Raw genomic sequence first — 25,471 nt, forward strand, 5'->3', positions numbered from 1 at the left:
TGTGGAAACAGGCTCAGAGACCTGGACTTAGTCAGATCACGCTGCATGTGTCACTGCCAATTAATCAACTTTATTGTGGCTCACAAGGAAACCCGGACGACAGCCCTCTTCTTGTGTCCACCAAAGACAGACAGCATTTTCCAGTTTCCTGGGAGGAAGGATGAAGAGCTTTCCAGCCAGCATCTGATGATAAAGCAAGAGAATCCAGAAACGGCCAGTGGGGACCACTCCCTCCCTTGGTCCTGATCTCCAGAGCCCGACAGCAACTCCCTGCACTTACTGTGACTCCCCCCCCCCCCCCCCCCCGCCTGTTCTTCTGGGAAGGGTCCCCTTTCCTCTCAAGGAGTCTTGCAAGTATACCTCTCAACATTTCTGTCTGTCTTCGCCTGTAACTCCGTGTAAGTGTCTGACTCATGTGTCTCACTAGTCTTTTTAGGATAAAGATTGTGTGTATGTGGGGTTTGTTGTTGTTTTTCGAGATAGGGTTTCCCTGTGTAACAGGACTGGCTGTCCTGGAAATTGCCCCATAGACCAGGCTGGCCTTGAACTCACAGGGATCCGCCTGCCTTTTCCTCCCAAGTGCTGGATTTAAAGGCATGTGCCACCAATTCCAGGCTGTATGTGGGGTTTCTAAATTTTGTTTTTATTTATTTTTATTTTTTTAAAAGATTTTATTTGGGGTTGGAGAGATGGCTCAGTGGTTAAGAGCAGTGACTGCTCTTCCAGAGGTCTGGAGTGTCTGAAGACAGCTTACATATAATAAATAAATAAATATTTTCTTTAAAATATTTATTTATTTATTTTTTATATATATGACGAGTACCCTGTAGCTGTCTTCAGACACCAGAAGAAGGCGTCAGATCCCATTACAGATGGTTGTGAGCCACCATGTGGTTGCTGGGAATTGAACTCAGGACCTCTGGAAGAGCAGTCAGTGCTCTTAACCGCTGAGCTATCTCTCCAGCCCCTTGTTTTTATTTTTAAATTTTATTTTTAAATTATGTATATCTGTGTGTCGGTATGTGCATGTGAATACAGTGGCCCTCACAGGCTAGAAGTCCTCTCTGTCTTGGATTTAGGAGCCTCTACTCAGCTGTCCATACAATCCTTGTTAGAATTCTCTTCCTAAAGGTGTCATCCTTTAGGCCTCCCCAAAATTCACAGGGTATGCAATGAATGACTAACCTAGAAGAGCCCAACTGCCCATTACAAATATGGCTTCGATTGCTTCACTTCCTGCATCACGTGACCGGCTTAGTCATCATGTGACTCTGTCCGCCCCTTTAAGCCGGAAGGAACTTGCTGTGCTAGTCGGTTCCAAGAGCTATGATATCTGTCTGTGTTTTATTTGGTAGGTCTTCTATCCCTCCAAGGCACAGAAACTTCCACAGTCTTCTCATTCGCTGGTCCTGAGTAGCTCCAGTTTCCAAGATCTTCTGGAGAGGTAAGCGGGCAGGGCTACAATTTGCCTTGTCAATCTTGCTTCGGGAATTCTGCCTATCTAGATTATGGAATTCGGTGAGTTCAATTTTTTTTTTTTTAAATTCAGGGCATCATGGCTCTTTGAGGGCACAGATGGAGGGAGGGCTGAAGGTTGAAATCGATGGGGGAAAAGAGTGAAGAGAGTCTTCTTTGGAGTGGGCAGCAAACTCCCTAGCAGAGTGAATGAATGCAGGACGCCTCCAGGGTCTACGGGCACTGTCTAATCACTAATAAAGGTGGGAGCCTATGCTGTGAGCATCCACAGGCAGCTAAACTCTGGCCAGGAGGGTGGTTGCAGGGTAGAGAGAGTCTTACACTATTATCTTTCCTCTACATTTTCTTCTCAGAAGTGTGCTGGTGTCATGGCTGCCAGGCTCATCGGATTCTTCCTATTTCAGGCGGTATCTTGGGCATATGGTGAGTCTAGGATGGAGATGGAGGCATGAAGGTGTCCCCTGCCCCCAAAGTCCTCTGGTAGCCTTCCATTATGGTGCTGAAATTTCAGTAGGGACTCTGTAACTCTTTTAGAATGCCTGAGACATCTTTGGGCTGGGAGTATGGTGGAAGGATTTTTTTAAAAAAATATTTATTTATTTATTATATGTAAGTACACTGTAGCTGTCTTCAGACACACCAGAAGAGGGCGTCAGATCTCGTTACAGATGGTTGTGAGCCACCATGTGGTTACTGGGATTTGAACTCCAGACCTTTGGAAGAGCAGTCGGGTGCTCTTACCCACTGAGCCATCTCACCAGCCCGGATTTTTTTTTTTTTAATTGTTGTTCTGTCTCGTACCTAGCATGCCCACTCCCTCATAAACCCGCTTTGATGCCTGCCTCTGCTTGTGCCCTGCCTCCTAGGTGCCCAACCCTGCATCCCCAAAAGCTTTGGCTACAGCTCAGTGGTCTGTGTCTGTAATGCATCGTACTGTGACTCTCTTGACCCCGTGACCTTACCGGCTCTGGGTACCTTCAGCCGTTACGAGAGCACTCGACGTGGACGTCGGATGGAGCTGAGTGTCGGGGCCATCCAGGCCAATCGCACTGGCACAGGTAGCCACTTTATCTGTCCCTCTAAGCCTGGACCCAAAGTCACACCAGTGATCAGCATGTCCTCTTCTGGACTCTGACTTTTCCTCTTCTTTTCCCAGGGTTACTACTCACTTTGCAGCCAGAAAAGAAGTTCCAGAAAGTGAAAGGATTTGGAGGCGCCATGACAGACGCCACTGCGCTCAACATCCTTGCTTTGTCCCCACCTACTCAGAAGCTGCTACTCAGATCCTACTTCTCTACCAACGGTGAGGAGGGCAGAGCAAGGTGGTACACTGTAACTTATGCCCCTTTTCATACCCTGGCTTTATTTTATTTTTAAATTTTTTATTACATTTCATTATCTCTTGTGTGTGCTGTGCATGAGTGAGGGGGAGGTCAGAGGACAATTTTCGGGTGTCCACTGTCCACCATGGGACCCATGGGCTAGAGTCGGGGGTCTTCCCACGGAGCTGTCTTGCCAGGCTTTTTGCTCTTGCTTCCATACTTTTCCCGGACATTTGCCTCCCTTCCTTTTCTTCTCTCCTCGCCTCTGTAATGCTCCTGGAGTAGACCTCATGTGTTCCAGACAAATCTACTGTGTAGTCAGTGATGGCTGAACTCCTGCCTCTCGTCTCCTGAGTGTTGGAATTACAGGTGTGCATTAGCAAGCCCAGTTCACACAGTGTTGGAGCTCAAACTTAGGGCGCCATGCATCCTTGGCAGGCATTCTGCCACCTGAACTACATCCCCAGCCTGCCTCTCAGTTCTTACTCTTTCCCTTTGTCCCATCCCTACCTTGCTTTACCAGGCTTGCCTCGAACACTGTAGCCATGACTAGCCTCGAACTCTTTTCTGACTTAGTTTTCCAAGTGCTGGAATTACAAGTATTATGCCACCAAGTGTACCAGGCCGATGGTTCCTGACTCAGTGCCACTGAAATACGATCACCTTTTTCAATATTCTGCTAAGTACTTAGGAAATACATGTGCAGAGGGGCTTCGGTTTCACTTAGGTTCTGGTCTCCACAAGCCCACACCTAGACCCTGGCTCTGAATGAGGGCCTATTGAGGACTAATAACTGATTAAAGCCAATTTTCATACTCACCTTGTTTTATTTTATTTTATCTTATCTTATTTTGAGACAGGGTCTTGCCTTGTAGCCCTGGCTGGCCTGCTCACATTGATCTGGCTGCCTCAGCCTCAGGAGGAATGGGATCACAGGCATGGTACACTTGGCTCCATAGTCTCCTATTGATTCAGATCTCCCTATCTTGGCCATCAATTCCTGCAGGAATTGAATATAACATCATCCGGGTACCCATGGCCAGTTGTGACTTCTCCATCCGTGTCTATACCTATGCTGACACCCCTAACGACTTCCAGTTATCCAACTTCAGCCTCCCAGAAGAAGACACCAAGCTCAAGGTGGGCATTCTAGTTGCCTCAGCCCTATTGGATTGCCGTCTTGGGGCTGGGAAGGTCCAGGTTAGAGCTGTCTCTAGAGCAACATGGAACATTCTGCAGCCTATTTGACTTGGGGGTAAGAGGGTGGGGGCTGATGGTTGGACCTGATGCACTGGTAGAACTAGTATGTGTTCCAGCTCTGGGTGTCTCTCTCTTCACTGTTTGTCTCCAGATACCCCTGATTCACCAAGCCCTGAAGATGTCCTCACGCCCCATTTCACTCTTTGCCAGTCCCTGGACATCACCCACTTGGCTCAAGACCAATGGAAGAGTGAATGGGAAGGGGTCGCTCAAGGGTCAGCCAGGGGATATCTTTCACCAGACCTGGGCCAATTACTTTGTCAAGTAAGGGATCGTCAGGGCCCTGGGATCTGGACACCGTAGTCTACATCGTATCCCTTGACCTGCTCCACTTTCAACATTCCATGCCTTTCAGTTTGTTAGTTTTACCTATTGCCCATGTCTTGGTCCACTTTCTTGGCCCTGATCACTCAGGCCCTTTCTCTCTTGCCAGGTTTCTGGATGCTTATGCTAAGTATGGCCTAAGATTCTGGGCAGTGACAGCGGAGAATGAACCTACAGCAGGGCTCTTCACGGGGTACCCCTTCCAGTGCCTGGGCTTCACTCCTGAACACCAGAGAGACTTCATTTCCCGTGACCTAGGGCCAGCCCTTGCCAACAGTTCCCATGATGTGAAGCTACTCATGCTAGATGACCAACGCTTGCTGCTACCCCGCTGGGCAGAGGTGGTAAGCGCTAGAACTTCCCAGGGTGTCCCAATGGACTCCAGATCTACCATCCAAAATGACTGGCTCCAATTTTAGAGTACGTTCCCTGGTGCCAGGGTTGAGATAGGGTCTTGTTATATAAACTCGGCTGGCCTTGAAGTTGTGTTCATGCTTTGACTCGTAAGTGCTGGGATTGTAAGCATCTACCACTCCTGACTTCTACTAATTAATTAATTGATTGTTTGATTTTTGAGACAACAGGATCTCACCAGATAACTCTGGTTGTTCTGAAATTATATAGACCAAACTGACCTTCAACTCCTCAAGATCTACTTGCCCCTTGTCTCCCAAGTGCTGTGATTGACATCATATGCCTCCATACCTGACCTCTCAACTCCTTTTTTATGTGCAGGGAGGTGTATGTGTGGGCCTTATCTGACAATTCATCAAGAGCAGCTGAGCTCGGTATACTTTTTTCTTTGTTTGGTTTTTGACACTAAGTCTCTCCATGATTAGGCTAGGTTTGCTAGTCACTGAGCCCCAGGGAGCCACTTGCCCCTACCTGCCCAGCGCTGGGACAGTGTAAGGCCTTGCATAGGTGTGGGTGCTGGGGGACTCAGGTCCTCAGCTGCATGGCAAGAACTTTACCAGCTCCAGCTTGTGACTCCTGGAACACCCTAGGCTGGGTCTGGCTGCCTGGGGCACTGCCCACTCTGAACTTTCCAGGGCCCTGTGAATCATTGCTGTCAGTGTAAGGCCATCTGGTTGCTGGGTCCTACCACCCATTTCTCAGGACATGTAGTTCCTCTCTCACAGCTCTGTGCAGGGCTTGTGGTCAGTGGCTCCCTTCCCTATTGCTCCTTCCCTCTCTCCATGCAGGTGCTCTCTGATCCAGAGGCAGCTAAGTACGTTCATGGCATTGCTGTTCACTGGTATATGGATTTCCTGGCTCCAGCCAAAGCTACTTTAGGAGAGACACACCGCTTGTTCCCCAACACAATGCTCTTTGCTTCGGAGGCCTGCGTGGGCTCCAAGTTCTGGGAACAGAGTGTTCGGTTGGGCTCCTGGGATCGAGGGATGCAGTACAGTCACAGCATCATTACGGTGAGCCGCCTGTCTCCCCTTCCCAAAGCACACCATCTGAGATCCCTTTCCTAATCTCACAAAGGCAAACGGGCCTTCCTCCTCGGCTGGCTTGCCAGCCTTCTCTTTGGGGCAACTGTGGGATGCCATGGTTATCTTCTCTTTCACAGATGTGTATGGCCATCGGTCTTTTTCTTCATGTTTGGTCCCTGGCAGGCATATCTACCTCAGATTTCTCAGCTCCTGAGATGCCTCCATCTCCACAGTCCTCACCTCCTCAGATGCTGAGACAGAGTGTCCCTTCAGAGGAACAAACCACTCCTAGTCCTGTGATCCTTGACTGTCTTTTCTAGGGATAGCCATCTTTACCTTTTACCCTGGCCTCTACTCTAGAACCTCCTTTACCACGTAACTGGATGGACGGACTGGAACCTTGCCCTGAATCCTGAAGGAGGGCCCAACTGGGTCCGCAACTTTGTCGATAGCCCCATTATTGTCGACATCCCCAAAGACGCATTTTACAAACAGCCCATGTTCTACCATCTTGGCCACTTCAGGTGAGTAGAGAGCGCGGGCACCCCATTCCATAGTAGGCCTATCATCTGTCTGTATCAGGCTTACATCATCCTGTCCCATGAGGGAGCAGGAAGGTTTCTAGGGTGGCAACCCTGGAAGGGGCACACTCCTCCTCTGTTGCACCATGTGGGCGGGAAGTGACAAGGTGGCATCAGAGTCACAGATAATCCCCAGATGACTGATGCTGGAGTCCTGCCACAGGACAGGACCAAGGCCCAGTGGCACAGCTGAGGCTCAGGGCTAAGAGTCTGGCTGTGTTGCCCAGGGAAGCCTGGGGTCCTGATGATTTCTATCTTCACGTTCAGCAAGTTCATTCCCGAGGGATCCCAGAGAGTGGCGTTGGTGGCCAGTGAGAGCACTGACTTGGAAACAGTAGCACTGTTACGCCCTGACGGCTCTGCAGTTGTGGTCGTGTTAAACCGGTAAGCTGGGTGCAAGGGCAGGTCTGGGCCTGAGCCGTGTGAGGTGGCTGGCATCAGCAGGTTGAGTCTTGACTTTTCTTCTCTCCAGATCTTCGGAGGATGTCCCTCTTACCATCAGTGATCCTGACCTGGGCTTCCTGGAGACCGTGTCACCTGGCTACTCCATTCACACTTACCTGTGGCGTCGCCAGTGATGGAACTGACACCTGAGCAGGCACCTGGGCTTAGCATGGACATTAAAGGGAAAGAGTTCGCTCCTGTGCTATCTGTGACTAAAGGAGGCACGGCAGGGCCTGGGGGACCTTACAGTGACACGGGGCAGGGCCAAGGGTTCGGATGTCTCATTCTCCTTTCTAGTATGTGCTGTGTATGGGAGGGAAGCCCTAGAGTCCCTCCAGCTTCCCAGGGTTGTAAAGTGTGTGCTGTGCACTGGTTGCCTGTGGAAGCTGTGCCTACGTCCAGGGTGAGTTCACCGTCTTAAGAAGCACAAGATGGGGATGCCTAGGCAAGCTGGACCTGTGTGGAGGAGCAAGGCAGTCAGTCTAAGGGTGAAGCAGCTTAAAACCCGAGGGTCAGAGGGCAGACCTGACCTCTGCATCCTCATTGTGGCATCTAAGAATGGCAGCAGCCACAGAAAGAAGGGATTCTTTGATCCCAGTTAGTGTAAACAGGTTTATTCTGAGGACAGCGCCCCATTTTTGGCTGCTCCAACCATGGGGAGACGAGGGACAGCTGGAATGCACGAGTAGAAAAGTCAGTCCTGGGAACAGGAACGCCATCAGTCCTCTTCATCCTCCTCAGCCAGGCCCAAGGCCCGGGTGCCTGGGGCCCGAGCAGGGCTTGTCCGCTGGATAGAAACGATGCCACTGAGCAGGGCATAGCCCACCATGGCTGCCAGCCCTGCCAGCACAGAGAGAATCTGGGTCCGGCGCCGGTATGGCTCCTCCTCGGTCTCAGGGGCTGCTGGTGTCTGGCGTGGAAGTGGCACCTCATCTAGGAGGTGAGGAAGGGAGGTGAGCAGGAAGCCAGGCCCCGGCGGACCCCAGCCCGTTCTCTTCTCTCCCACTGCTCCTCACCTCCATCCCGGGGAAAGTAGAGGTTGAGGATGTGGGTGCAGTAGGCGCAGAGGTTGTGCAGCCCCCGAAGGTGGGCCTGCAGCTTCCCACTGGGCAGCTTGGCCTGCAGCAGCAGGGCCAAATGGCTAAAAACAAAGGCGTCCAGGGAGGCAGGGCTAGAGAGAGAGAGAGAGAGAGAAGGGTGGAATGGAAGTGGACAACTGCAGAGAGGACAACATGAAGCAAGAGGAAAAAGTCTGCTTCAGAGGGGTAGGCTCTGGGCAGCAGGGGTCATCCAAGGAAGAGCAGGACACCTAGCTCTGCATTTGGTAAGGGGAGTTCCCCAGGTGGCGCCAGCCTGGCCCTGAATGGAGCTCTATCCCAGGGCAGTATAATGGACACATTGAGTGGCGCCCAGCCCAGCAGTCTCCTCCTGTGCCTGGCTCCTCTCCCATCCCACCCTCCTGTACCACCAAGGAGGTTCTAGCCACACGCACAGCGCCCCGTCACCAGAGGCAGTGTCTGTCCTAAGAACCCCTTGTTCCCACCTCAGCCCAGGCTTTGACACCTGAACCCGTATCTTCTTCCAACATCCATTTATTCCCCCTTGGAGTCAGACTCACGCATCCCCAAAGAAGAACTTCTGAGAGCCCAGACGCTGAGAGAGAAGGGTTAGGCACTCCCGAGCCTCTTGGTATAGCTGGAGGAAGGGACACGAAGCATGTGGTTGTGGGAGCTGTGACACTTCCCACTGTAGATTCTCATTCCTAGCCCCAAGTTACCTCTTTTTCTAGTTCCTCCTCGTTCTCTGATTTGTGCTCGCCACACAGCAGCTGTAGCCGCTCCATGTACTGGCGCTGCATGCGGCCGGGCAGGAAGAAGTTGAGGGGAAAGGGCATAGCCTCTGCATACCACTTTCGGGTCACTTCCACATAGTTCTTGGCGTCTATCCAAAAAGTATGGATCTGGATTGGGCAGACAGGAAGAGAAAGCCTGAGCCCGTGCACCTGCCTGTCACGGGGTGGGCTTCTAAGTCTCATGGCTCTGTAGCTCTGCTCCCTTCTGTGCGGGCTGGGACTGCTAGGTCTGAGCGTACTCACTAGCACAGGCAGTAGTTTCTCCTCCAGCAGAGACATGAAGGCTAGGGTATCTGCTCCTTGGCGAGCTGACAGATCGTAGTCGGCATTATACTTCTGTGGAAGAAATGTTCATGGGGTGAATATTGAAGGATTGCAGGGACACTTATTTTTTCAGTAGAGAAGGAACAGTAACCCCACACTAGCCTCAAGCATAGTAGAGGTAGAAGAAGGAGTCTTTCCTGCTGAGGTCTCCTTGCCTCAGCTCAGTGAGTAGCCTGTTGCTGTTGGCAGAAAGCCTGGGCTTTGGAGCCCACTGGCTGTCAAGGTCCTGCACCCACTGCGGGGAGGGAAGAAGGCCTGGCCACAAAGTGGGAGCAGCTCCCGGACTTTCCACGGAAAGCTGGCGGGGTGCCTGCCGACAGCAGCTCTCTAACAGTAACTTCCTGATCTAGACACCACACCACAGAGCTAGCAACGAGGCACTCGGCTGCAGGCTGGGCCTCAGAAGTCAGGGGGCACCATCCTTACCCTTCTTGAACCCAGTCAATTTACATCCAGCCACCCCAACCCCAGCTTGTCCCCCACAGCAAGCTCTTGGCTATGTCTTGCACTTCACTCCAAACCCTTGTGCACCACTACTGTACCTTCATCGCACCGGTATTTCCGTCTTGTCTTAGTGTGGCCCACCTTTCCAGGCTTCAGGCTGTTCCTTAGTACCCCCTCCACAGACTAAGAAAGCTTTGAACCTGCAGAGCCTCTTGAAGATGACTCTTAAATTTCCCTGAATCTCAGTTTCTCCTTTATGGAAGGAGACAGTAATGTTTTTCTCTCGATGTGGCTGGGTTTGGAAATAATTTAGGAAAAAACCCTTTGGAAACTGAAAAGGCTGTGTTTATATGCAAGTAACCCGGGTCCTGCCAGGAACGCTGGCTTATATCTGGATCCGGTTTCTCCAGGCCGCTAAGCTTCCATTACTTCCCCAGCTCCCTGGAAAGTAGAAATGAGAAAGGGGATTCTATTTCTGACTGTGTGTTCCCTCTTGGAACAACGCTATGAATGCCAGGCCTCTGAGAGCATCCTGCCTAAGCACCCTAGTTTACAAGTAAGGAACTGTAGTTGGTGAGCTGCCTTAGCAGGTAACTGTCCTTGCTGTCAGGCTCAATGACAAGAGTTGCATTGCAGGAGGCCACATAGCAGAAGGAAAGGACTTAGTCTACCAAGCTGTCCAAGGACCTCCCCAAGTGTGCCACGGCATGTGCTCACACACACACACACACCCCAAAGCAAGAGAAATAAATGCTTACAAAACAAATAGTTCATTACTTTGAGAAGTTAAATCACCTGTCCAACGTCATAGTCAATGACAGAATAACAGAGCCAAGGCCTCTACTCTCTCGTAATTCTTAATCATCCAAACCTGGCACGAAGCTTTGTCCATCCTGAGTCCTGTATCTAGCATAACTTAGCACTTGAGAAGAGAAATAGTCCTTAGAAATCTTTGTGGTTTTTTTCTCTCTCTCTCTCTCCCCCGACTTTTACTCCTTTCTTTGACAGTTCTGGCCTGGAACTCACTCTATAGAGCAGGCTGACTTTCAACTACAGAGATCTGCCTGCCTCTGCCTTCTAGGTGTTCAGATTAAAGATGTGTGCCACCACTGCCCAGTGACTTTTTTCTTTTTTGAGAGGGGTTCTTATGTCTTCCAGGCTGGCCCCAAACACACTATGTAGCCAAAGATGATTTTAAATTTCTGATCATCCCACTTCTACCAAGTGCTGGGATTATATGCGTGTACCACCATGACGGTTTATATTAGAAATTCCTTTCAGGTCTACCCGGAAACCAACTGCTGTTCTCTACTCTTCTTTATTTTCCATGTGTCATCAGCCTGTGTATTTCTCTTCCTCCCTGCCCATTTGATTTCTCCGCTTATCCCACCCCACAGCCCCTTAAGTTCACTATCTGGCCAACTGCTTGTCACAGTCACACTGCATCCCCCATGCTGCTCCTCCCTGCTCTGGATCACACTGCTCTTGCCTGGCCTGTGTCTGGTGGCCAATAAATAAGTTACACTTCACGGACTGGATTTCCTCCATTGTCAGCCCCCACTCAAGTCACCTACCTCTTTACGAAGATGGGTGATGATCTTGTGTGGCACTGTAATGACTTTCCCATCACTGGTTCGAAGAGCAGGCAGAGTTCCTGATATTGAGAAAGAAGTATACTCACAGGGTCCAGCTTGCCTAGTCATACTCATTTGCATTGCATTCCTGTCCCCTGCTCCTCCCCTGGCACATTCCTGTCCCTCAGGGATACCTGAAGGGCTCTGCCAAGGATTGCTGGTCTTGTGTATCTTCAGTGGGGCGCCTGTAAATCTGGTATAGGTCTGCAGGGAAGGAAGCAGACGGTAGAGAGGCCAGGGTATGGCTTCATAAAGAAACCAAGAAAAGAATCCGTGACTCAGTAAATTATGTTCTATGGTCTATACTTTTATACCAAAAGGAGAGGCGGAAAGAGGGTGTCATTCCTATTTACAAATGGGCAAACTAGACCAGACAGTTCATGGACATGTTTATATGTCCATTTCCAAGATTAAACATTAGGAAAAGATTTCTACCCTTATGCCATCTACACTGTAAAGCCTATTCACAAAAGCTTTTCCTAATTAACTTCCCTCTTCCTGGAAGTACTGATTTACTTTGACAGTCTCTGTATTCTGTTTCTACTTTACATCAATACACGTGATCGTTTCATTATTTGCTTACATGTTTGCCTTTCTGTTAACAATTTCAATACAAGGGTCAAAATCGTATTGCAAGGGAATGTTTTTTACTCTAAGAGGCATAATAAATGTTTTTTGCAATCCCGAAGACGTTGAATGAAGAGAAGCAAGTCTGCCTAGTTCTAAAGGTCTTCCTACACAGTCTGGCTGTGGGGCTGTCTGGTCTACGAAAACGAGATTCAATGGATTCATAGCGGAAAAAGAAGAGATCGTCCAGAAGGGGTTATCCCAAGGTCACCCAGCCAATAAATGGATAGGCAAGGTCTAAACCCATCTTCTGAAGCCCTGACCAAGCCTACTTCCACTGCTACACAAATCGATCCTAGGAAATCCGGACGTAAGGCGCGGAGCCCACATCGGCCTTCGACTGCCTCAGTTTCTCTCAAGACGCATGCGTCTCGGTTCTCGGCAAAGCTCGAGCACCCACTCCGGCTCTCCAGAGATCAGAGGACAGGTGCATGAGCCCTCACCAGCACGGCCAGACTATCCAGGTCCACCGACGGCAATCCCCAGCCCCCTGACCAGCAGAACAGCTCCATGGGCGCCGCCATCTTGTACGCTCTCTGACCCGGAAGCACCTTCTCGTATGCGTCGGCCTTCTCTCGCCAGGAACCGCCCCTGGTCCCCGCCTCCCTGGCCGCCGGGGCTTTGGGGTCTGGGGAGGCGTGGCTCTTGGCGGCCTGAGCCGCGGCGGGGCTGTGAGAGGTGGGGCATCGGCCTTCTGGGGAGCGCCGCGGGCTCGTCCTGAGGCGGCCCCCGTAAGGGAGCAGGGCCGCCGTCCAGACGCGCTTGGGACTTTCGCGGCGCCTCTGCCGAGCGTAGCCACGAACCGCCGGCGACACGGAGGGCTTGGGAGAGGGGCATCTGGTGCGGCTTGTCGGTCTCTGGGGGCACTTGCCAAACTGCACATGGCCCCGACAACCCCGGGCCCTCTCAGGTCTCAGCCCTGAGCGGACGCCGCGGGGGGGTCCCCCGAGCCGCATGTTTTCCACTGCGCGTTATGTTTGGAGAGGGCCTCGCGCTGCCTGTCGCCATGGAAACAAAACAGGGGCGGTGGCGGCGCCCGAGCTGAGGCCCGGCTGGGGCCTGAGTGGGGGAAGGGGAGGTGCGGCTCGCGGGCAGTTGCCTTCGTAACGGGAACTCCTGGTCGGTCCCCAGCTCCCCTCGGGTTCACCCCGGACAGGGCCATCCCGCGGTATCCAGTGTTCCCCAGTCCCATCCTCGCTCCTGTCTTCTAGTTTATGGCTCTAGCCTCTGGTGATGCTTTCCCCTTTCTGATGTCTTAGAAAGCCATCAAGTTCTCGTCGGTGCTTCCAGATTTCTATTTTCCCAAGAGTGAGGGGAAATGGAGGAATGGGCACATGTCAGGGACGCAACACACCGTAATAAAAAAATTTTTTTTTTTTTTGCTGTGCCACATCAATAAGCCTCGTGTCGTACGTAGTCTTCTAGGCACTGTAGCAAAGGATGGTCCACTGACATCCATTTCCGCCAACCGTGAAATAATGCCTAGAACCTAGAATTGCCCAAGGCAGGGGATTCTGACTTTTCCAACCACTGCTTGCAGAGAACAGTAGCATTTGGTAGCGCTGTTAAGTTGAAAGCTCCCAAGAACCAGATGTCAGGCTAAAGGGAAGCATCTTTGAGGAAAATCATTATGGTGGAGCAGGAGGCAAGGAAAGCTCTGGGACTCTTTCCCAGTGCCTCTGGTTTCGGGAGCCGGTGATGCCTCCAAGGTGATTGGCAGCTCTTTGTTTCAACCCCCCCCCCTACCCGCCTGCTCCCCCCCAACCCCCCAGCTCGCTCCTCAGTCCCTCCGCCCCCCTCCTGCTCCTGCTCTCCGCCTAGTCTTTTTCCCTCCCAGTCGCCTTGCCTGCCAGGGGTAGTGAACCGGCTAAGCGGCATGGAGAAGCCGGAACTTTGGGGTGTCCTGGCTCTCCTCCTCCTCTGCTCTTACACGTGTGGCAGTCAGGACCTTCAGGGTAAGCCTGCATTCATCCCCCTTGACACCTCTTTGTCTCCTTTCTTTTGCCCCCAGGCAAATAACAGACCACATGTGAGTTTGAGAGAGAGGGAAGAGTCCTGAAATGGGTTGGAGAGAAAAGTTAACACTGCGAAGAGTGAAGGGTTGGTGATAATGTAGGAGGGGTGGGCACCAGAGTGGTGGGTGAGTGCAGATTGGTGCAGTGTCAGGCACTGAGACCAGGATGGATCCAGGAGGACTCCACGACAGAGTTAGTCTCAGAGCATCAACAGGATAGTCTGGGCAAGCAGCTTGATTGATGGTGACTGCACGGTGGGGGACCCTGGGCTTGGTTCCCCCCCCCTTTACTCTGGCTCTTGGTTTCTAAAAGATAGGGCGGGGGTGGGGATTGGGCAGCTTGAACTCTCCCGGAGGTCTGGTGGGGGGATGGCCCATGGGTGGTGTAGGAGAGGTGGTAGGAGCAGATGACACAAGCAAAGATTCTTTACTGGCTGGAAGGGAAACCACAGATTGGCCAGGACACAGGAGGAAGAGATGCTGGCTGGGTCCTACATTCCCAGGGGGGAAAGACTAAACAGCGATGGGAGGGTCAGAGCGCTTTGTGGACGGCTGTAAGATGTGTGTGATGAGCCCCTGGGATGGGAGGACCGGCCCCAGGGTTTGGAGTGTGCTAAACCCAGCAATGGAGAGATGGTACTCCTGGTTCCTGAGTTGTGGGCACCAGGTGCCACTCCAGACTCTAGTCAGCAATGTCTCCCTTGCGCCACCTGGTGGGACATAGGAAGTTTGCGAGTGGCTTTGGTATTTGTAAGTGGGCTCTAAGCCTATAGGTTCCCAAGGCTTTGGAAGCAATAGAAGGTGCTGGGAGGGAAGCATTGCCTTGATAACAAAAAAAGGGCCAATGGTTTTGTTTTTAGAGATAGGGTCTTGTAGCCTGGTCTAAAGTAGCGGAGGCTGCCTGATTGCTTGAGGCAGTCCTCTCAGCCTGAGGCTACAGGCATGTACCAGCATCCCTAAAGAGTTTGAGTTTTGAGGATGCAGTTCAGAGGTAGGAAGATGATAATTAGGGATGCCTCAGCCGGGCGTGGTGGGGCACGCCTTTAATCCCAGCACTCAGGAGGCAGAGGCAGGCGGATTTCTGAGTTCGAGGCCAGCCTGGTCTACAGAGTGTGTTCCAGGACAGCCAGGGCTACAGAAAATCCTTGTCTCAAAAAAAAAAAAAAAAAAAAAAAAAAAAAAAAAAAAAACAAACATAAAAAAAAGGGATGCCTCACCTCTGAGAGCTCAGGAGAGAGGGCAGGCCTACCTCAGACTCCAACCACTTCCTCTAATTTTTAAATCCCTATCTGGCCAGTAATTGACCTGCTGACAGTGGGCGAATCCAGGCAGATGGTAGCTGTGGCAGAGAAGATTCGGACAGCTTTACTCACTGCTGGGGATATCTACCTCTTGTCCACTTTCCGCCTCCCTCCAAAGCAAGGTGGTGTCCTCTTTGGCCTCTACTCTCGCCAAGACAACACACGATGGCTGGAGGCCTCTGTTGTGGGCAAGATCAACAAAGGTGACTGGTGGGCACCCCTTTCCAGCATCAATGACCCCTTGAGCAGTCTCCCTCATGCCCTCTCCCAGGTGCCTCTTTATTCTCCATGACCTCTACTAGGGCTACTGGTATGGAGGAACTCAAACAGTTGGGTCAGGCTGGTATTTATAGGGATGGATGGCAGGTTGTAGGCTGGGATGCTCAGGGAGGGTGAGACAGCTCTGTGTCCCAGCAATGACTGTACCACTCAGATCTTTGCTAAAGTTCAGTGGGTACAGATCTAGTTGCCACCTTGGGAAAGGATAGTCTCCTAGACATGGAGAATAAGGTCATCTAAGGCCAATTTGAAAAGCATTCATTTACTACTTTCATTGTTTATACATTTATTTACTTTTCAAGATAGGGTTTCTCCATGTAGCTCCAGCCTGCAACTCAGAGATCCACATGCCTGGTCCTGTGAGTGCTTGTCACATCAACGCCTGGCTGAAAAGCATTTATTGTGCACCTGTTACATACAAGGTGTTGAGAGTTACACATTAGGAATTAACCTAATTTGTAGTTTCTCTCTGAGCTGTCATGCCACACGCCTTTAATTCCAGGCAGATGGAGGCAGTGGCAGGCAGATCTCTGAGTCTGAGGCCAGCTTGTTCCTCAGAGTGAGTTCCAGTATACTCAGAGCTACACAGATAAACCTGTCTCAAAAAAAACAAAGAGACAGACAGCCATGGGGTGGCATATTGGTATATAGAAGAGATGATGGAAGTCAGTTGGAACATGGGGTGGGGCTAGTGCACATACTGACCTCCAATCCTGGGCAGTGCTGGTGCGGTACCAGCGGGAAGATGGCAAAGTCCATGCAGTGAACCTACAGCAAGCAGGCCTGGCTGATGGGCGCACACACACGGCTCTCCTGCGACTCCGAGGACCTTCTCGACCCAGCCCTGGCCTGCAGCTGTATGTGGACTGTAAACTGGGTGACCAACATGCTGGCCTTCCAGCACTGGCCCCGATCCCTCCAGCAGAGGTCAGTGGACTGGAGATTAGAACTGGACAAAAGGCTTATCTGAGGATGCAGGTGAGAAGGAACCTCTGGTTTGGGGAACATGGTTTGTAGCACCAAGAGGAGCTGCTCGATCTGCCTGCCTCCCTGCTGACCCCTAGGGCTTTGTGGAATCGATGAAAATTATTCTGGGTGGATCCATGGCTCGGGTAGGAGCCCTGAGTGAATGTCCATTCCAAGGAGACGACTCCATTCACAATGCAGGTAACAGATCCTTCTGACCTCCTCCCCAGTTAACACTTTCCTTTAGCTTGACCATTCCTGAAGCTTTCAACCGCCCCCCTCCCCCCAACTCCAAGTCTTTTATCCTTGACTCATGTGTAGGAGGTGTAGATCAGAAAAATAAGATCATCCAGCAGGGCTGTAACTCCGGGGAACTCTAGGGTTAAGGAGTAAGGTAATGGCTTAGTCTCAAGATTTTTGTAGTTGCTCTTGGCAACTGTCACCTACAATTGAGTGGCACCTTTAGCCAAGGACTCTCATCCTGGTCTGTGACAAGGATGCTTAGAGACTCTTACCTAAGCAAACACCCACTTCTCCCAGAGACTTGAAAGGGTTCTTGAAGGGGCAGCTTGGGGGAAGGGTTTGAAATGGAATGTACTGGGGGCCTGGACCTACTTTGGGTTGCCTCTCATTTGGAGTCCTCCTGGAACTACTATGCCTGGGAATGAAGACTTGAAATTTTTCTGGCTTCCTATAAGGCAATGCCCAGAGGGCCTTTAGCCTGATGGAAGGGGTGGCTGTGACCGAGTAAGGGGCTATGTGAAGAGTGCTTGCCTACCGTGTGCAAGGCTGTGTAGTGGATTGCCTCTGTCATGACACTCTGCACTGCTTCATCTTTCTTGAGGGTCCAGGGCTGTCCCTCTTCTAGACCCCCTTCCTTCCCACTTCCTTAGTATCTCCCACTGACTGCTCTCACTTCTCCTCTAGTGACCAGCGCACTGCAATCCATTCTAGGTGAGTCAGTTATGAAGAGGCAGTGGAGGCAAGGGTGGTCCTCTGTCATGGGTGGGGTCTAAGGTGTGGTGTGGGCTTCGGGGACAAGAGCTGACTTACAGTGCAAAGAGGGCCCAGAGTGGCTCCCCGATTCTAAGTCTCTCCATCCCCTGGTCCTTGACAGGGGAGCAGACCAAGGCATTGGTCACCCAGCTCACCCTCTTCAACCAGATCCTAGTGGAGCTTCGGGACGACATCCGAGACCAGGTTTGAGTGGGCAGGCCAAGGATGCGATTCTGGGGTGGGGTGTGACGACAGTGGCAGAGAGATGACTTCTCCTCACTCGTCAGGTGAAGGAAATGTCACTCATCCGGAACACCATCATGGAGTGTCAGGTGTGCGGTGAGTGGGAGAGGAGGGCCCCAGAGAGCACTGCTATGCTCCCCACCGTGTGGCTTCAGCTTTTCCTTCCTAGCCATCCGAAGAGTGACCCTCGAGGGTGGCTCTGACCGTGTCTACCTCCCAGGTTTCCACGAGCAGCGTTCACACTGCAGCCCCAGCCCCTGCTTCCGAGGCGTGGACTGTATGGAAGTGTATGAGTACCCGGGCTATCGCTGTGGGCCCTGCCCACCTGGCCTGCAGGGCAATGGCACCCACTGTGATGACATCAACGAGGTGAGTGATGGCGGGGCTCTCGAGGGTACAAAAAAAAATGGGTGAAAGTTGTTCAGAAGCAGAGGAATTCAGGAGAGCTCAGAGACCAGAAAGCACAGGAAGGAGGAAAAAGATAAAGGGTAGACTAGAGGGCTATGCGGTGAAGGAGCTGGGGGAGAGGTAGGGAAGTTTGAGATGGCCAGCCAGGGGAAACGGAGCACTGTGAGGTTGGGCTGAGAGAGCTGCCCAGGGACCAGGAGTGATGCTCTTAGGATCACACACAGCTGCTCACTTCCCCAGGAAAATGCCTGACGTCTGCCTTCTCATTTGGTCCCCAGTGTGCTCACGCTGACCCCTGTTTCCCGGGGTCCAGCTGCATCAACACCATGCCTGGCTTCCACTGCGAGGCCTGTCCTCCAGGGTACAAGGGCACCCGAGTGTCTGGTGTGGGCATCGACTATGCTCGAGCCAGCAAACAGGTCAGATGGTAAAGTCTGTATGGATTTGTGAAAAATGAGATGAGACTCCCCTACACCAGCTCTGGCTTTGGGTCTAAACATGCCAGTGCTCACCCATGGGCCCTGTCAGTAGTGACTTCTGTATCTGTGAGATCCCCCTCCACCCTGCCCTTTTAGGTCTGCAATGACATTGATGAATGTAATGATGGTAACAACGGAGGCTGTGACCCAAATTCCATCTGCACCAACACGGTGGTGAGTTGAATGCCCTGCTCTGCCTCTGACTGGGGAAAGGAAACCGTGTCACTCCCTCTTCAAATTTCCTCCTTCTTCCTGTCCCCCTTGGGCACCATGCAAGATGGCCAGGTTGATTCTGCCTTTTACAGTTGTGACCTTTAGCAAGTTATTTCATCATTTTGAGCCTCAGTTTCCTCATTAGAAAAATGGGGCTATTATCTGCCTTTAAAGAAAGTTGTCCTGGGGCTGGAGAGATGGCTTAGTCGTTAAGAACACTGACTGCTCTTCCAAAGGACCTGGGTTCAATTCCCAGTACCCACATGGCATCTCACACTGTAATTCCAATATCTGACAGCCTCACACAGATATACATGCAGGCAAAACACTAATGCACATAAAATTAAAAAAAAAAGTCTGTGCTGAGAACCTAAAGGAGATAGATACAGCAGGTGTAGTTCTGGGTGGCTGCCTGAGGTTCCACAGGTAGAACGAGACTCGTCCAGGCTCATCCTTTCTTAACTCCACCTCTCTACTCTTTTTTTTTTTTTTTTTTTTAAAGATTTTATTTATTTATATGAGTACATAGTCACTGTGTTCAGACACACCAGAAGAGGGCGTCAGATCTCATTACAGATGGCTGTGAGCCACCATGTGGTTGCTGGGAATTGAACTCAGGACCTCTGGAAAAGTAGTCAGTGCTCTTAACCTCTGAGCCATCTCTCCAGCCCCCACCTCTCTACTCTTAGGGGTCTTTCAAATGTGGTCCCTGCCGCCTGGGTTTCCTGGGGAACCAGAGCCAGGGCTGCGTTCCAGCAAGGACCTGCCACAGCCCTGCCCACAGCCCCTGCCACATCCACGCCCACTGTCTCTTTGAACGCAATGGCGCTGTGTCATGCCAGGTAACCTAGATTTAAGATGAGGAGGAAAAAAGGAGGGCTCTGGAGAAATGTATAAAGCTGGTGAAAATGTAGGGACTGACCTCAGTGCCTTCATGGGAAAGAGGTAAGCACAGGCTGGAGGCTTATTAATGTGGGGAACAGAGCCCAGAGCAGGGAGAGTAATGGGGCAGGGCACAGGGATGCAAGGCCCAATGGCTAACGCTGACCATATGTTTTTGCCTAGTGTAACGTGGGCTGGGCAGGGAATGGGAACGTGTGTGGGCCTGACACAGATATAGACGGCTATCCGGACCAGGCTCTTCCCTGCATGGATAACAACAAGCACTGCAAGCAGGTGAGACCAGAGGCTGTGGGGGAGCAGTGAAGGGCAGGATGGCTCCCCAGAACTCACCCATGCCCTTCCTCTTGAACCTCAGGACAATTGCCTTTTGACACCCAACTCTGGGCAAGAAGATGCTGATAACGATGGTGTCGGGGACCAGTGTGATGACGATGCTGACGGGGATGGTATCAAGAATGTGGAGGTACGGGGTGGGGCTCTCCACAGTTAGAAGCACTTGTTTTGCACCCAGAGGGTGGCTTACAAACATCTGTAACTCTAGTTCCATCTCTGGCCTTTCTGGGCCCTGCACTCATGTGGGCACAGGCAAAACACCCATACAGAGAAAATAAAATGAGTCAAAACAAAACAAAACAAAACAAAAGGGCTCAGCAGTTAAGAGCAGTGACTGCTCTTCCAGAGGTCCTGAAGCCTTTTTTGGTGTGTCTGAAGTAACAGTGCACATCCATAAAAACAACAACTTTGAGGTAGATTTGCAATGGTGGCACATGCCTGTAATCCCAGCACTTAAGAGAAAGAGGCGGGAGATTCTCAGCTTGGGCTACAGAATGAGATCCTGTCTCTAAAAACCAAACAAGCCGGGTGTGGTGGCGCATGCCTTTAATCCCAGCACTTGGGAGGCAGAGACAGGCGGATTTCTGAGTTTGAGGCCAGCCTGGTCTACAGAGTGAGTTCCAGGACAGTCACGGCTACACAGAAAAACCCTGTCTCAAAAAAACAAAAACAAAACAAAAAAAACCCAAGGTCAGTGTGGTAGCTCAGAGCAAATAAAGGCACTTGCCACCAAGCCTAGTGACTTGAGTTTAATCCCTGAAACTCATATAGTGGGAGGAGAGAATCTATTGTTACAAATTGTCCTCTGGAGTGACCTCCATATAGGCACAGTGGCACTTGTGTGACCACATACATATACTACTTAAATAAGTACATGTAAGAAAAGGAAAGAGGGCTGGAGAGATGGCTCAGTGGTTAAGAGCACTGGCTGCTCTTCCAGAGGTTCCTAGTTCAATTCCCAGCACCCACATGGCAGCTCACAACTGCCTGTAATTCTAGTTCCAGGGGACCTTACACAGACATATATGCAGTTAAACCACCAATGCACACAAGATCTAAATAAATAAAAATAAATAAATCTTAAGAAAAGAAAGAAGGAAGGAAGGAAAAAGAAAGAAAGAAAGAGAGAAAGAGAGAAAGAAAGAAAGAAAGAAAGAAAGGAGAGATGAAATGAAAACAAAAGAAAAGCCAGACCCCCTCTCTGCTGCTCTAATCCCAGAGGCTGAGGCAGCAGGAGCCCTGTAGACTGTATAGTGATTTTGGTAACATCTAAAGGCCAAGGATGCTGTGCCCCTCTCAGCTGCTGCGGGCTCTCCTGTGAATCCCTCCCTCTATCCTGCCTCTTCTTGGCCCTCGGCAGTTCTCTAGGAACATCCCTATGAAATGAACTGTGGAGATATGTACCTGGTCGAGTGGGTGGGACAGCACCAAGCAGTGGACAAACACAGGACAAGGACATGGACAGAGTAAGTATGGGGACTTCTGATCCTTTGTCCAGGACAATTGTCGACTGTTCCCCAACAAGGACCAGCAGAATTCAGACACAGACTCGTTTGGTGATGCCTGCGACAACTGTCCCAATGTTCCCAACAATGACCAGAAGGACACGGATGGCAATGGAGAAGGAGATGCCTGTGACAACGATGTGGACGGGGATGGTGCAAGCCTGGGGCTGTGGGGATGGCTGGGGGACCTAAGGGGAGAGGCTGGGAGCTTGGAAGTCAGTGGCAATGGGGAAAGTAGGCTTATAATCACTGGCCCGAGAACATGATGTGGTCAGGCAAGATGTAGGCAGGTCACACAAAGTACAAGCGGGTTTCCTGACAAAGCTCGAGCCTTCCACCAACTGAGAAGAGTGTGCCCCACGAGCAGCAACAGCATCGTTTCTCATGTCCACTAGGCATCCCCAACGGGTTGGACAATTGCCCTAAAGTACCCAACCCACTGCAGACAGACCGGGATGAAGACGGAGTGGGAGATGCTTGCGACAGCTGCCCTGAAATGAGCAATCCTACCCAGGTACAGAGGAGTGTCAGGGTGAGGGAGGGTGGGGATTGGAGGATGAGGCCCAGTCCTTTACCCTGTCAGTTATCAGGAAATGGTGACATCAGACCCGCCTCTCTCAGACAGATGCAGACAGCGACCTGGTGGGGGATGTCTGTGACACCAACGAAGACAGGTAGGGTCTGGGCCGAGACATCCAGGGTCTCCCAGGGATATTTTTTTTCCTCTCCTCATTTTCAGTTGTCTCTGTAATGTAAGCTTAACTCACCACCCCTGCTAAGCAGGAAGTCATTCTCACTGTCTACCCTCCATTCCCACTGCTGGATGGCCATCTCCCCTGAATGATGGCAAGGGAACCAAGTTAGAGGGTAGGCAGGCCCCAGAGAGCACACAGAAGGAAAAGATGGAGCCCGCCCTCTCAGCTGGGATCTGTTCATTTTCTTCTGAGCAGCGACGGAGACGGGCACCAGGACACCAAGGACAACTGTCCTCAGCTGCCAAATAGCTCTCAGCTGGACTCAGACAATGACGGGCTTGGAGATGAGTGTGACGGGGACGATGACAATGACGGTGTCCCAGATTACATTCCTCCCGGGCCTGATAACTGTCGCCTGGTACCCAATCCTAATCAGAAGGACTCAGATGGTAAGACTGGAGTCCCGGAGATGCTTAAGCTGATCAGGTTTTGCTCAGGAGACAGGCCTACTGGAGGGAGTGGAGGATGGAAGGGTAGGGAGGACTCAGGAAGAACCGGGCGGTGACAGTCGCTCTTTGCAGGCAACGGTGTGGGTGATGTCTGTGAAGATGACTTTGACAATGACGCAGTGGTTGACCCTCTGGATGTGTGCCCGGAGAGTGCAGAAGTTACCCTCACAGACTTCCGGGCCTATCAGACTGTGATCCTGGATCCCGAGGGTGACGCCCAGATCGATCCAAACTGGGTAGTGCTCAACCAGGTATGCGGGGCAGTAGGCTGGGCAGGCGCTGTCAGACCTGGCTGCCTGTTGGGACCTGGGGTGTCACTGTGCACCTGGATCAGGGCTTTTTCTCTTCCTTTATCAACCCCAGGGCATGGAAATTGTTCAGACTATGAACAGTGACCCGGGTCTTGCAGTTGGTATGTAAAGGACACCCGGCTCAGTCGTTTCCAAAGGGAAGGCTCCTGTGGAGGGTAGATGGAGCATTTGCAGGGCCTTCCTAGTCCTGTATGCAGCAGGCATCTCTGCGCCCGCCCACACCCACCCACAGTAGGCCGCCTGGCAGCTGTACTGCCCCTAACACTCCTCCTGTTCCCACTCCAGGGTACACGGCCTTTAATGGCGTGGACTTTGAAGGCACCTTCCACGTGAACACAGTCACTGATGATGACTATGCGGGCTTCCTCTTCAGTTACCAGGACAGTGGCCGCTTCTATGTGGTCATGTGGAAACAGACGGAGCAGACCTACTGGCAGGCCACGCCTTTCCGAGCAGTGGCCCAACCAGGGCTTCAGCTCAAGGTATCCCCAGCTGCCCACTTTCCCCACCCCAGTGACTTTCCTAAAGCTGTTCTTGCCCGACCTCAGGGCCCCCACTGTCTCTGAGCTTCCCTACCCAGACATGTGCTCTGGAGTTCAACTGTGTGGAATTCCAGAGAATTCCTTCCTCTTCCCTCTGACTTCCTTTCTCGCCAGCTCGTCCTGTCTTTTGTCTCCCTTCACCCTGGTCCTGTGATTGACGCACTATCTTTGTCAATGACTCCCAGGCAGTGACATCCATATCTGGCCCAGGTGAGCACCTCCGGAATGCTCTGTGGCATACTGGCCACACCCCTGATCAGGTACGACTGCTGTGGACTGACCCACGGAATGTGGGTTGGCGAGACAAGACATCCTATAGATGGCGGCTGCTCCACCGGCCCCAAGTTGGCTACATTCGGTAAGGGAAAAGGCTTGAGCCCTGGAGAGGGGGCAGGGGCAAAACTCAGCCTCCTGTCCCCTCTAGCTAGCAGGGACTTGGGGACTGTGGCCTTCGCTCTGCTCACTTCTTTACTGTCTCTGGTAGGGCTTGCAGCCAGTTCCTTCCAGTTTCCCTTCCCAACACGGAGGAGGTGGTATCAGGAACACCTTTCCTTTGCATCCAATTTCCCCTCTAGATCCAGGGTGTTGAGCTAGATGCCCTTCAGCGCTCTGGGAGCCTCTAGACCAGGGCAGTCTGTGGAAGAACCTGTCCCTTCCAGCCCCTAAGTGTCCAGAACCTGCTCCCGCAGCATCGGACGTTGGAAAGGGACCATGATGTATAGAAGAGCAGATTGAGACCTAGAGTTTGCAGGCCTCTCTGGTTTGATTTTTCCCTCCAAGTGTCCCCAGTTGGTGCCAGTGCCTGGGGAAGGGAAGGGAAGGGAAGGGGTCTGCTTAGAAGCGGGGCTTCCTGTGGCCAGCAGCCTTGAAGCTGAAGCGCAGGGCTGAGCTGGTTCCTCTTTAAGGTACCTAGAGCAGTGGGGCGCCAGGGCAGAGGATAAATGAGGGGTGGTGGACTAGAGCCTGGGAAGCGGGTGACTTCACCCCCAGCCTTTTGTGCTCATTGCCATAGCAACCCAATCCTTGCTAGGAATGTGCTGGTGCTTTGAGATGCAAAAGGGGCTGGACAAAGAGCTAGGGGCCCGAGGCCTGAGAAAAAGCACCTCTCCTCCCCTTCCAGCCTTCCCTCCCTTCCCTCAGGACTAGAGAGCCCCAGGGGAGGGGTGCAGGAGACCCCAGGACAGTGGCACAGTGCTCACTGGCACCTTAGCACCAATGATACCTCTGTTCCCAACAGGGTGAAGCTCTATGAGGGTCCCCAGCTAGTGGCGGATTCTGGGGTGATTATTGACACGTCCATGCGAGGGGGGCGTCTCGGCGTATTCTGCTTCTCCCAAGAAAACATCATTTGGTCCAATCTCCAGTACCGATGCAATGGTGAGCCTCTAGACTGCGGTCAACTTGACCTGTGCCCTGGGAAAACCATGTCCTCTGACCCTGACTTATTTTCCCTCTTCAGACACAGTGCCTGAGGACTTTGAGCCATTCCGGAGGCAGCTGCTCCAGGGAAGAGTGTGAGGAGGTGGCCACGGGACCCAGATCCTGATCGGAGACCTTTGGCCATTGAACTCTGTTCTGGAGACCCTGGGGTCTAACCTACAGCCCCTCAGCCTAACGGATGGCTCTCTGGCACCCACCAGGGAGCTCAGCCCCAGAGGGGTGGCGACCCCATTGTGCAGGGGTTGGGAGACTTTCAAGGGGTATTATTACTCAGGTTCTAACCCCAGGAAAGACAACAGCACATTGCCATAAAGTTTCAGTTATTTTCTAAGTCAGTGCAATTGTTTATTTTAGGCCTTTTCCGGCCCAGAAAGGAACCTGAGGGGGAAAGGCTGGTAGTTGCAAGTTAGAGAGCTAGGGAAAGTTAGACTAAGTTGAGGTGTGGGTGGGAAAAGGACCAAATGAAGGATGAGGTTGGAGGGTGGCTAAGGTCCTTCCAGCCCCGCTTACTTACCGTGGTAGCGGCGACACTTCAGTCTAAGCTCGGTAGAGATCGAAAGCCCGGTGGCCGGGGCTGCCCCACTCTGGGTGAGGGGGCGCCGGGGGG

At 51.9% G+C, this 25,471-nt stretch overlaps 3 protein-coding genes and 1 long non-coding RNA gene across 14 annotated transcripts; 2 read left to right on the top strand and 2 right to left on the bottom strand.

Moving 5' to 3' along the window:
* Positions 1-1,262: 1,262 nt before the first annotated feature.
* On the top strand, positions 1,263-7,231 carry Gba (glucosidase, beta, acid). 6 transcript variants are annotated; one of them, XR_003954281.1, is made up of 13 exons: positions 1,276-1,444; positions 1,550-1,718; positions 1,830-1,899; positions 2,343-2,534; positions 2,633-2,779; positions 3,805-3,938; positions 4,150-4,322; positions 4,492-4,726; positions 5,118-5,170; positions 5,585-5,809; positions 6,182-6,345; positions 6,670-6,786; positions 6,875-7,051. XR_003954281.1 is itself a non-coding variant. In NM_008094.6 (12 exons), exons 3-12 carry the CDS (start codon positions 1,845-1,847, stop codon positions 6,978-6,980), a joined length of 1,548 nt encoding a protein of 515 aa, NP_032120.1. In that variant the 5' UTR covers positions 1,286-1,444; positions 1,550-1,718; positions 1,830-1,844; the 3' UTR covers positions 6,981-7,231. The 6 variants fall into 6 exon arrangements, 3 of the variants coding, with proteins under 3 accessions (XP_006501060.1, NP_032120.1, NP_001070879.1); XR_003954280.1 differs by lacking the exon at positions 1,550-1,718 and having other exon boundaries at positions 1,263-1,444; NR_122037.2 differs by lacking the exon at positions 5,118-5,170 and having other exon boundaries at positions 1,286-1,444; positions 6,142-6,345; positions 6,674-6,786; positions 6,875-7,231.
* Positions 7,232-7,438: 207 nt separating this feature from the next.
* On the bottom strand, positions 7,439-12,265 carry Mtx1 (metaxin 1). 3 transcript variants are annotated; one of them, NM_001161824.2, is made up of 8 exons: positions 12,171-12,265; positions 11,235-11,304; positions 11,041-11,120; positions 8,942-9,031; positions 8,624-8,806; positions 8,465-8,541; positions 7,863-8,017; positions 7,439-7,779 (listed from the first exon to the last, which is right to left on the bottom strand). In NM_001161824.2, exons 1-8 carry the CDS (start codon positions 12,249-12,251, stop codon positions 7,565-7,567), a joined length of 951 nt encoding a protein of 316 aa, NP_001155296.2. In that variant the 5' UTR covers positions 12,252-12,265; the 3' UTR covers positions 7,439-7,564. The 3 variants fall into 3 exon arrangements, with proteins under 3 accessions (NP_001155296.2, NP_038632.3, NP_001344296.2); NM_013604.3 differs by having other exon boundaries at positions 8,942-9,034; NM_001357367.2 differs by having other exon boundaries at positions 8,942-9,034; positions 11,041-11,304.
* A 1,272-nt stretch (positions 12,266-13,537) lies between these two features.
* On the top strand, positions 13,538-25,199 carry Thbs3 (thrombospondin 3). 4 transcript variants are annotated; one of them, NM_013691.3, is made up of 23 exons: positions 13,538-13,682; positions 15,039-15,245; positions 16,043-16,299; positions 16,386-16,488; positions 17,215-17,241; positions 17,405-17,487; positions 17,571-17,622; positions 17,747-17,895; positions 18,213-18,353; positions 18,510-18,587; positions 19,316-19,468; positions 19,692-19,802; positions 19,885-19,992; positions 21,361-21,520; positions 21,763-21,881; positions 21,989-22,041; positions 22,318-22,511; positions 22,644-22,822; positions 22,935-22,983; positions 23,168-23,364; positions 23,610-23,782; positions 24,662-24,801; positions 24,884-25,199. In NM_013691.3, the coding sequence occupies exons 1-23, from the start codon at positions 13,604-13,606 to the stop codon at positions 24,940-24,942; spliced, it is 2,871 nt and encodes a 956-aa protein (NP_038719.2). In that variant the 5' UTR covers positions 13,538-13,603; the 3' UTR covers positions 24,943-25,199. The 4 variants fall into 4 exon arrangements, 3 of the variants coding, with proteins under 3 accessions (NP_038719.2, XP_006501358.1, XP_011238374.1); XM_006501295.2 differs by having other exon boundaries at positions 13,563-13,682; positions 17,571-17,615; positions 24,884-25,195; XM_011240072.3 differs by lacking the exon at positions 13,538-13,682 and having other exon boundaries at positions 15,155-15,313; positions 24,884-25,195.
* On the bottom strand, positions 23,892-25,467 carry LOC115489723. Its single transcript, XR_003954661.1, has 2 exons — positions 25,379-25,467; positions 23,892-24,837 (listed from the first exon to the last, which is right to left on the bottom strand). It is a non-coding gene; the product is annotated as an uncharacterized LOC115489723 (long non-coding RNA).
* Between the last annotated feature and the right edge of the window lie 4 nt (positions 25,468-25,471).

Source organism: Mus musculus, chromosome 3, assembly GCF_000001635.26.
Source record: "Mus musculus strain C57BL/6J chromosome 3, GRCm38.p6 C57BL/6J".
In the NCBI taxonomy this organism is placed as follows: domain Eukaryota; kingdom Metazoa; phylum Chordata; class Mammalia; order Rodentia; family Muridae; genus Mus; species Mus musculus.

What these genes read in the sequence shown, in the direction of transcription:
- Thbs3 (NM_013691.3), top strand. Translation starts at nt 13,604, where the DNA reads ATGGAGAAGCCGGAACTTTGGGGTGTCCTGGCTCTCCTCCTCCTCTGC. An exon ending in ATGCTCGAGCCAGCAAACAG is followed by an intron (nt 18,354 to 18,509) that starts GTCAGATGGTAA and finishes CTGCCCTTTTAG; the next exon opens with GTCTGCAATGACATTGATGA. An exon ending in CCCCAAGTTGGCTACATTCG is followed by an intron (nt 23,783 to 24,661) that starts GTAAGGGAAAAG and finishes TGTTCCCAACAG; the next exon opens with GGTGAAGCTCTATGAGGGTC.
- Mtx1 (NM_001357367.2), bottom strand. Translation starts at nt 12,251, where the DNA reads ATGGCGGCGCCCATGGAGCTGTTCTGCTGGTCAGGGGGCTGGGGATTG. An exon ending in TCACCCATCTTCGTAAAGAG is followed by an intron (nt 9,035 to 11,040) that starts GTAGGTGACTTG and finishes TTTCTTCCACAG; the next exon opens with AAGTATAATGCCGACTACGA. An exon ending in CTACTTTCCCCGGGATGGAG is followed by an intron (nt 7,780 to 7,862) that starts GTGAGGAGCAGT and finishes CTCACCTCCTAG; the next exon opens with ATGAGGTGCCACTTCCACGC.
- Gba (NM_008094.6), top strand. Translation starts at nt 1,845, where the DNA reads ATGGCTGCCAGGCTCATCGGATTCTTCCTATTTCAGGCGGTATCTTGG. An exon ending in GGCCAATCGCACTGGCACAG is followed by an intron (nt 2,535 to 2,632) that starts GTAGCCACTTTA and finishes TTCTTTTCCCAG; the next exon opens with GGTTACTACTCACTTTGCAG. An exon ending in TGGGCCAATTACTTTGTCAA is followed by an intron (nt 4,323 to 4,491) that starts GTAAGGGATCGT and finishes CTCTCTTGCCAG; the next exon opens with GTTTCTGGATGCTTATGCTA.